Here is a 9,946-nt window from a genome sequence, read left to right as displayed (position 1 = left end):
TTGTACACTAATATTTTGGACACTAAAAGCGACTGATGGCTGGCACATTCACAGCTACGTCTCGTACTCTGGTGTCGTATCGTATAGATCAAATCCAATTGTGATTGGACATTACTTTTTTGGTATCTTGTAATAACCAAGTTGTAACAGACCAACAGAGTATAGCAAGAATTGACTACAGCTTAACTTTTAAACCAATATGGTTACCAGTTGTAACCATAGTTACCACGCCCTCGTACGACAAGACACACCACACACAGCGAAGCTGTGAATCTGGCAGCATTCCGGCTTAAGACGAGTAGAACCGCTGAACGATCAATATTCAATATACCCATGTCTAAATACCTTATACCTTTGGTATTCTAAATGTACAGGCTCAAATAAGTACATAGAATACAGCAGTGGTTGTTTTTGAGAAACATAAACTACTTCATAAACCTGGCTACCTCACTGCATAGTAGGTACTAAATGTATAATAAGTAGATTATGATAGATACCTATTGGCTATTACCTACTGATAAAATAAATATTATTGTACCTATTTGTTTCTATTAAAATCAATTTAAGCCACGATTAAAGTATATCTTTAATCGTGATTTAAGCTTACACGCAGCAAAATTAAAATACACCTGGCTACAACGATTAAAAAAAATAAAGGATTACAATTTTTAGATTTAAAAATAATTTTGCTTTGTTTTGTTTAAAAAAAGTTAAAAGTTAAAAATCACGTAATTGGTAAATGGATTATCAAACGCCCTGTATTATATACCCACGCAACGAAAGTTCAGGGGTTCTCAAAATTCGATGTTCAACAATAAACCATCAAATAACGAACATAAGAAACCTTTCATTTAACTATTAATTATTAAAATACGGGGAATCTTAAACAAATTTGTGTAAAAGCAAAAACGTGTATTGTATTTAGGGTTAAGGAACGGAATAATGTACATGAAGTTAAAAATGATTTCCCTTGTTTCAAACTGTAATATTTTGAGATACAACCCAGGCAACATTGTGTAGTTTATTGATTACCAGGGTCAGTCCATGTGGACGAAAATAGCCAGATAGCAATACAGTATTTGAGCGTAGTAAGTTAGTAACTCTGCAGACTGCGTGCCACAGCAAGCGTTTTTGTTCATATTAAAATAAATTTGTAATGCAAAATGGAAGCACCTTTGATGTTCGAAGTGTTAATGTACCTTAATTCCTATTACTTTGGCATGTTTTCTATGTTTGAGTTCTCACTTATATGTGCCAAATCAATAGATGATGCTCAAAAAAAGTCAGTTTCTCTAAATGAACTCGGGACTAATATGACAGTATTTGTATTTCTTTGTCTCATCGAAGTGTTCCGCACGTTTTTATCACGCCGGGACAATGCGGCCGACAAGGCCATATGTGTCGTCCTGTCACTCATTCTAACTGTGCCATCAGCCATAGGAGTACTGTATTTTTTGTTGTGGCAACAAAGAACTTTCCGGCTGGAAAATATCCTAGGATGCATACAACTTATGCTTCAAGCAACTCAAGTATTCTTTGGCATTGTCTCATTACTGACATTCAAAAGCAGTGATTCAACAACATGATATTGTAATTTAAAAACAATTATTTGTTACTTTTTATTTGTACATAAACACAAGTTATTTTTTTAAAAAATCATCAACTAGTCAGTTTTATTACCTTCATTTATACTTTGAATGTTGTATGATTAGGAACTTTTTTTGATTTTATACGGAAATGACAATAGCAACGTATAAATACTGAAATGAAAACAAAAACAATTCCGAGAGCAGCCATTATACCAATAGGGTGATGGTATCTTATGCAGGAAATTACTATTGATAGACCCTGAAAAATAACACAAAAAAATCATATATATTGATAATTTAGTTCATTTATAACATACAAATAGTTGGTAAAATTACCAAAATAAAATATAAAACATAGTTATTACAAGTACAAATATGTGATTAATATTTATAAAAACATTGAGTATGCATAAATTTATTAAAATTTACAACCGCTAGTTTATTTTTAATTTTAAGTTTAATTAAATTTGTATAGTTATAAACAAATTGTATAAAAATTAAAAATTACTTGAATAATATTTTATAAAATTAGGTTTGATAAAATATACTTGAATATTATTAAATAATTGTTCTTTTTACTTGTCTTATGGTCATTATTATAGTCAACACGATTGGTCCAAACTTAGAAATAGTTTTATATATGAATAGTTGCCCACATGCAGAGCTTACAGACAGAACTATACAGTCAGTTAAAAATGCTGGATACTAAAATAGAAAATGTGTTACTTTTTTGTGCATATAATAATAAAATAAATAAAATATCAATAAGACACCTCTTTAATGAATTCATATGTTTTTTTGAATGAGCCCACTTGATACAGAGGTATAGTTGTAAGAAGTGATGATAGTAATGAATTAGCAAAAACCATTTGCATGGAAGTAACTTGGTATTGTGTGAAAATTTTCCCTTGCCACGTTGATGTGAAGCTGTCTGTTGCTAAATATCCTACAAGCAAGATAACTCCGGCTGCACAAGTTGTGATGTCTAAAGGAAAAAACATGGATTATAAATATCAAAATTTTGATATGAATAACCTAATCTCAATTAAAAATCAAAAAAGATTACAGTATTTACCAGAATGTTTGTTTTCTGTAAAAAATTGAAATATAGCCATACCAATCCAAATTCCTATTGCTGTGACATACTCGTAGTATTGGTACTTTTTACCAGATATTAATTTTCCCATTAACATAACTGGGATAATTTTACAAGTTTTTGCTAATACCTTGATAATATTTATAATATAAAATGATAAAGTAAACATCCTTAAGATAAGTTCTGCATACCTGTGTAGGAAAACTGACATATTTGAGTGACTCATATTGACACCAAGAACTTATAATGTTGGACACAGTACAATAGCTGTATTTATATAAAGGTGGTGATTTCTTAGATCGTATGCCCTCATTCATAAATAAAAATATACCAGACAAAACTGTAGACAGTCCTCTATTCAAAAACACTAACATTTGAGAATCACGGAACTTTGAAGCTTCATTTATACCATAGGACTAATAAAAAAAACAAATAATTATAGAAGAAGAAATTTTAATCAATGATTACCATAAATTATTATTAATAATGCTTCAATTACCTCTGACATCATTTTTTCTTGAATTACACCCCAAATTAAATAAGATACTTGCAGGCCTCCAAAACAGTATACAAAGGTTATTAAGTCTTTTCTAAAATTAGCTGGTCCATTGTAACTGGGCGATAAAGGTTGTTCTGGTTCTAAATCATGCTTATCTCCAAACAATGTCTTTAGCAATTTACTTGTTAAACGGTTATCTGTTTTGCATTAAAAAAGTAAATACAATTTTTTAAATAGTTTGAGCATTAAGAGTTAATTTAAACAATCAACTTTAATACTGTACCTCCCAAATCTTGTTTTTTTGAGAATTTGTAAAGCCAATATCCAGGTATTAATATTAAGCAATATCCAAGACTATTATTAATAAAAGTACTTAACGAAGATACATTTTGATTAAAATTTGATAATACTGGTAATACATTTTGTAAAACAATTATTGTAATAATAGATACCAAAATGGAAAACCTAAAAACAATATATAGTTTATAAAATTAATATTTAGGTTTGTAGATATAATAGTTCACTCTAAAAAGACCACATAATAACTCATTTTATTCAAATGTTTATCACTTATAAATTAGTAATTACAAGAAAGTAGCTTTTTAGACAAATATCAATTAATTGTGAGGCCTGATGTGGCTTGATGGTTGGCCTCAGTCAAAAACTTGTTTTGAGGTCAAGCATTGGCTGGCGTTGCTAGTTCCTGAATGGATAACCGACTGGGGTTTTTAGTGATGAATCCTCGCTACACAAACACGTGTTCCTCAACCAATTACAACCCCTTCCCCCCACCACAAAATTCTAATGGCCATAGTTGTAGTTGCTTATGATCATTAAAAAAAATATATTAAGTTGTATTGATACACACATTAAGTATTATTTTTTAGTTAATTATCAAATTAAAATTAAAATAAATAAACAAGTTTAATTAAGTAAAAAATATTTTACATGAATAAATTTTTTGCAATATACAAAATACCTAGGTTATTAGAACAAAATCTAATTTTTCACCAATAATCTTTAACAAAAAAAATTTTAAATAAAAGCAAATCTATTAGTACATTTTAGCTAGATAATATAAAATAAATACTTGGTCTTAAATACAGACCATTTATATGATTGATATAAATACATACAATTTTTTTGTATCAAATACATACCATAATTTTATACATGAAAGAAATGCCATTGCAGATGTCATATATTTATTGGAGAAAACAAAGAGATAGACTCATTGGTGAACTATCAAATTTCTTCATAAGACAATTAACAATTTTAACTGTCAATATTATTGTATTTTTAAACATTTTAAATTGTGTGTTTAAAGAGAAATGCAAGAAGTTTTACAATAATAAATGAGGTAGGTATCAAATCAAAGTTATAAGTACATTTTTTTTAATCGAAAAGAATGAGACATTCTAAAATTTGAACGCTTAACCGATGTTACTATTATTTAGTAACTCATTAATTATTATTCATTTAACATTTATTATTTATATTACAATTAACAATGTTAAAGTAAAGTAGTAACTAGTAAGGTACATTAATACATTATCACTGTGACTGAGTATGGTAAATGTTATCTATAAGCCTTGGTTAACAATGGACTATAGTGTATTGATAAGGACAATCAACGTGAAATGTTTTGTTATATATATAGAGTAATACTACTAGTATTACTCTATGGTCATAAATCTGTGGTGCATAGAAATAGAATTACCCTATGCTGTGGTGTCATCACAGCGTTATAGAATATAGATAATAATTAATATTTATTATTTATTGAAGGAATTTCTGGTATATTTCTAAAAAATATCATTGTTCTTGTCGTCCTTCATAATATTAGTATGAAATGTTTATGTAGTTGTATGTAACTTTATTAAAACTTTTACAAACTATAATTTCATAATTATAGTTTAGAGCCCATGCAAAAAAGGGCAAAAAATAAAAAATTTAATTTTAAAATTACTTTGTTACAAATAAATCTTAATCTAAATTGTAATTAATTACTTCTTATTATGTATATTCTACAAATTATGATGTATATCATAGTTTATCCTAAATCTGAATTCTTATATTTTTATAGATTTTTCCAAAAGTGGCAAAAGTACTTTAAGTATCATTGTTTTTAATTTAATAATTATAATATAATATATACATTAATAATAATGATAATTACTTAAAACTAACAAAAACCACTTGTTTCTTAATTTAAATAGAATATCCTCGTGAGTCATAATCAAGTTAATCTATTAATAATAATTATAACAAAGTCTCACTATTTCAACAATGTATACCAATGGGTCAACTGAGGGAAAAGATTCTAGTATATCATCTTTGAGCATAGGTATTCGTAACTTTTTGCATAAGAAAATCACAAAAATAATTAATTTAAAAGTACAATATAATTTTTTATTCAAAATAATATTCATCTTTTTTATTTTCAGATGGAATTTAAAGTTATGCAAAACATTTTTTCCATTGTCTTAACTATTGTTTAGCAAAGTATAATAGAATAACATTAGTACCACCAAAAAAATGATTCTATCAAAATATTATACTATTCATAAAGTTATATTTTACATACATAATATTTGAAATTTTTTTATTAATAAATACTTAAATATATAATTTATTATTGTTAACTTTATTTTATACAGAATATAGTGTATACTTATTACAATATATTAATCAAATATTTACAATGAGCATTATGTGCAATAATTATATAATATGTGATATGACTTAAAAGTTGACATACATAAAAAAAACAGCGAGTCAATGGTGGTACTCAATAATTTCTTTAGTCTATATTATCATATCTCAACCTGGACATTGCTCAGAAACATGAAAGTAACAACTATAACCGGTGGTATTACATATTATATTGTCTTAAATTAAAAGTAAGATGAGATTTTTAATGGTTTATTTTTATTTTTCATTTATTGTACTTATAAGGATAACATGAGGTCTAAATATTTTTGTAAGTTTGTGTAGTTGACAAGCTACTTCAGCCAGTTAAGTTCAAATATGGGAGACGTTTTAAGAGAAGATTATAGTACGTAAAATTTGTTATTTCATTAAGAAGTCATACAAATTATAAAAACACTTGTCCCATAAGTTATAAATGATATAATATTTATAGACATTTTAAAATCTAACCAAAAGGAGTAATAATGGTTTTATAATCATAGTTTCAATCATTTATGAAATACTTTATGCTTATACTGTTAGCCGTTTAAATCAAAAAAATAATCTAGAAAAATAAACACCGATTAACATATAATAACTAGAATAAATAAGTACCTAATAATTGTGTATTTGATAAAGGGTGTCAATTATAGCTATAGTTCTATTTATTTTTATTTATCGCAATGTTGATGAACTGCATTGTGATTGTAACGCACAAATTTCATCTTTAAACTTGTTTATAGTTTCTCTTAATTTTTTTAATCGTTCTTTGTACATAACTGTGTGTTCTTGTACTCTCTTTCTAGATTTTATCATTTTTTCAACTGTAGTCTTCTTTATGTGTTCATCTACAAAAAAATGTTGTATATAAAAAATTAAGTTACAAATGAAAACAAAATTAGGTACATACAATGTAGGTTTTTTTCATCGATTGGTGGATTTTTACTCAATGTATCATTTAGTACAAATTTCATGAAAGTTGATGGATCTTGAAAAATAATTTCCTCATAAAATTCTGACAAAACTGGTTTTTCACTTAGTTCAGAGTCTGGTCCATTGCTGTACAACTTAAGTACATGATAAAGTGTAACCTATAAATTAACCAAGTAATTAAATAGTTTTAAAATAATTGATTTCAACAAAAAAAACTAATTTTTTAAAACAATATACAATTTAAAAATATAAGTAATAGGTGAATTTTAATAGAAAACTAATTTGAAATGTATTAAGTTTATTGGAAATTTCATTTTTACATACAAGTTTTATATTTTACATTTAATAATGGATTTATTTGATCGCCTTGATGTTTACTAGAAAAACCCCTACATTAATTTTATTTTTGAAAATAAAATAATAAACCAAAATAAAATTTTTTTATTGATATTTATATTATTGTCGAACTATTTGTATACTAGGTACTGAACATTTGAATGTTTTAAAAAGATGGTATAGTAATACTCATTATATAAAACGAAAATCAGAATTTTGACAATCTGTTAATAAATGACATGATATTAAACATCATAACTAAAATTGAATTATTAAATAGTTTAATTTACCGAATTTGTAAAATAAACTTTTAAAATTATTATATTATTTCATTTAATTCAAAAATACATTAAATCAAGCACACATTTCTGTTATTAAATATGACTAGGGTAATTTAAAAATCAGATATATTTATATTGGTTAAGGGTAAACAATCCAATAACATAAAAATTTGAATTGTACAATTCAATTTGAATGCAATTAAAAACTCTAAATTAAAAATTATACTTTTTAAAATAAAGAATGTTCATTATTAGAATAAAAACTGTATAAAATATGGGTTTTTCATAAACTTAATTATGTACTAAAAACTTTTAAATAGAAACATAATTTTTGTTGAGTAGCAATTATTTTAATATTATAGGTATGAAAATTAATGAGTTTTGATTATTAATCTTCAAGTATTAAAGTAATAAAGTTAAGTCATGGTGAATACTATATCAAATACAATTTTTTATATCATTAGTTTTTATTACTGGTCTTTCACTTGTATCTTGAAAAAATATCTTGATGACTAATTCAAATTCGCCCCAGCCTGTTTCGGAGACCTCAAATGGAGGTTTCTGCACCACTCGAGTTGGACTTTCATAGCTGTCATGCAATTTAAAATGAACTTTTTTGACCCAGGTGCCAATGTCTTCATTTACATAAGGCCTTACATATACACACCATTTGTGAGTATGACCATCTTCATGTCGTTTTTGGCCAAAATATTTAGCAGTGTTTCCATATATAATTGGTTTAACAATAGAAGTTCCCTAAAATTAGACAAAAAATTATGTTTGAAGTATTTAACCCAAAAACCATAAGTAATCTCACCTTTACTCTAGTCAAATCATTATTCGCCATTTTTAAAGTTTAAACGTTTGTGAATGATTTACAATATTGAATGAATAATCATTATTTTGTATTGATATGGGTACACGAAACTAAAGTCTACAACTAAAATAATATCTATTACTAATATTTAAAAACTGTTAAATATGTAAAAAATTAACTTTACATTATTTGAATACAATTACTTCTTATCAGTAGACCATATTAACTACAAAAGTACAAACACTATAAACAACGGTCTATTCATAACAGCCACGGACTAAGATAAAATGGACTGGTATCTACTACCTTATCAGTGGCCCGGGTAAAAGCGCCGTCTATACATGTGTTATAAAAACACAATAATCAAAATAACTAATAACATTATTAATTATGAAAACATTAAAAATCGAAACAATATACTCATTGTATGGTATTAAAATTTAATATTCATAATATACATGAATTTTTGTGACCAAAATTTGTTCAAAATAATAAACATCTAAATATACAATAGGAGCACTTTTACCGCTAGTTGTACCTTTCGGCGGCCTATTAGAATGGGGGGAGTGGCGGTGTCGAAACATTTGAGGACCCTTTACTACCCCCCAACCATGTCCAGTATTTCTTAGTCCGTGATAACAGTCACCTCCTTCATCTTTGAAGACCGTGGTATCGGCTAAAAAATAATATCTTAGTCCGTGCTGAATACCGATCACAAATTAAGATGAAAATAAAGATTTTAAACAAATTTTATCGAATATCGAATAATAATAAAATTATCGATCACAGCTCAGCTGCTGTAAAAACTATGGTTTACCGTATCATTTACAGCCGGAATTGTTCTATTTTGATTTTGATGATTCCTTATCGTGGGCTGTAGTCGATCGTAGATCGTAGTTTTATTTTTAACTAAATAAGATGGCATCCCTCCACTTTTATAATTGACATTTTCCATCCCTCTATTTATTTTATCGAAAATAAAACAACCCCCTTATAACTATATAGAAATATTATCGATAAACATAGCTAAGTTATACATACATTTTTTTTTTTATAATAGGTACTAGGGAGTTTAAGGAAAATTTTTTATTTTGCATAGTTTGCAGCATATCTAGCTCTTTTTTTCCATAAAAGTGCATATTGTGTTATATGTATATGTATTTGAAGTGCATTTTTCACATATTACCTATACAATATATGAATTTTCAAAAAATTGGAAAAAAATCGAGTAAATGATTAAATATTATTTAATAGTTTAATACAAAATATATCGATGGTAATGCTGTTAGTGTTTATATTAAAGTAAATTGACCTATTATTAAACTTTTAGCCTTTAGTTAAAACAATTCCTGTTTTCCTCTCGTTGGTTTTTTACGATTTAAAATTTTTAAGTGAATTTTAAACATTTTCAAATATTAATACTATATACACATTCTCAAAATTCACTTAAAAACTAAAATATCGTAAAAAACCAACGAGGGAACACAGACAATATTCTTACCAAAAAGTTTGATAATAGTTAATTTACTCTATAATATCAAAACTAACATCATACTATTGAAGCTAGTGAACGAAAATTTGCTATGTCGTACGCGTGTAAGGCGGAAACAACACATGCGGGTGCGATGTCCTCTTCCGTCACTCATTTACATTTGAAAATATTCAAAACATTTTAGTCACACAATGTATTGTTTATTTGAGCAG

The 9,946-nt window shown here is 26.7% G+C and overlaps 3 protein-coding genes across 4 annotated transcripts; 1 reads left to right on the top strand and 2 right to left on the bottom strand.

Annotated features, from left to right (window-relative positions):
• Positions 1 to 728: 728 nt before the first annotated feature.
• Positions 729 to 1,659, top strand: LOC111027855 (transmembrane protein 80-like). The gene has a single exon (XM_022306313.1). The coding sequence runs from the start codon at positions 1,164 to 1,166 to the stop codon at positions 1,584 to 1,586; it is 423 nt and encodes a 140-aa protein (XP_022162005.1). The 5' UTR covers positions 729 to 1,163; the 3' UTR covers positions 1,587 to 1,659.
• LOC111027854 (adenosine 3'-phospho 5'-phosphosulfate transporter 1) lies at positions 1,587 to 4,720 on the bottom strand. Its single transcript, XM_022306312.1, has 8 exons — positions 4,345 to 4,720; positions 3,468 to 3,649; positions 3,185 to 3,381; positions 2,877 to 3,101; positions 2,665 to 2,815; positions 2,363 to 2,574; positions 2,169 to 2,294; positions 1,587 to 1,848 (listed from the first exon to the last, which is right to left on the bottom strand). The coding sequence occupies exons 1-8, from the start codon at positions 4,383 to 4,385 to the stop codon at positions 1,687 to 1,689; spliced, it is 1,296 nt and encodes a 431-aa protein (XP_022162004.1). The 5' UTR covers positions 4,386 to 4,720; the 3' UTR covers positions 1,587 to 1,686.
• A 1,289-nt stretch (positions 4,721 to 6,009) lies between these two features.
• LOC111027866 (YEATS domain-containing protein 4) lies at positions 6,010 to 8,540 on the bottom strand. Of its 2 annotated transcripts, none has more exons than XM_022306334.1 (5): positions 8,427 to 8,540; positions 8,243 to 8,365; positions 7,900 to 8,181; positions 6,786 to 6,966; positions 6,010 to 6,723 (listed from the first exon to the last, which is right to left on the bottom strand). In XM_022306334.1, the coding sequence occupies exons 2-5, from the start codon at positions 8,270 to 8,272 to the stop codon at positions 6,551 to 6,553; spliced, it is 666 nt and encodes a 221-aa protein (XP_022162026.1). In that variant the 5' UTR covers positions 8,273 to 8,365; positions 8,427 to 8,540; the 3' UTR covers positions 6,010 to 6,550. The 2 variants fall into 2 exon arrangements, with proteins under 2 accessions (XP_022162026.1, XP_022162028.1); XM_022306336.1 differs by having other exon boundaries at positions 8,243 to 8,377; positions 8,427 to 8,529.
• Between the last annotated feature and the right edge of the window lie 1,406 nt (positions 8,541 to 9,946).

This window comes from Myzus persicae, unplaced genomic scaffold, assembly GCF_001856785.1.
Source record: "Myzus persicae strain clone G006 unplaced genomic scaffold, MPER_G0061.0, whole genome shotgun sequence".
Taxonomy (NCBI): Eukaryota; Metazoa; Arthropoda; class Insecta; order Hemiptera; family Aphididae; genus Myzus; species Myzus persicae.
The sequence above is the reverse complement of the archived record's forward strand: the minus strand, read 5'-3'. Positions and strand labels throughout refer to the sequence as shown.

Bases quoted from the DNA above. Each gene is read 5' to 3' on its own strand.
- LOC111027855 (XM_022306313.1), top strand. From the start codon at position 1,164: ATGGAAGCACCTTTGATGTTCGAAGTGTTAATGTACCTTAATTCCTAT.
- LOC111027866 (XM_022306334.1), bottom strand. From the start codon at position 8,272: ATGGCGAATAATGATTTGACTAGAGTAAAG. The intron at 8,182-8,242 runs GTGAGATTACTT...GTCTAATTTTAG, and splicing joins ATGATTTGACTAGAGTAAAG to GGAACTTCTATTGTTAAACC. The intron at 6,967-7,899 runs GTAATAAAAACT...GTTAATTTATAG, and splicing joins AAGATACAAGTGAAAGACCA to GTTACACTTTATCATGTACT.
- LOC111027854 (XM_022306312.1), bottom strand. From the start codon at position 4,385: ATGACATCTGCAATGGCATTTCTTTCATGTATAAAATTATG. The intron at 3,102-3,184 runs GTAATTGAAGCA...TTTTTTTATTAG, and splicing joins AAGAAAAAATGATGTCAGAG to TCCTATGGTATAAATGAAGC. The intron at 2,295-2,362 runs GTGTCTTATTGA...TTTCTATTTTAG, and splicing joins CATATGAATTCATTAAAGAG to TATCCAGCATTTTTAACTGA.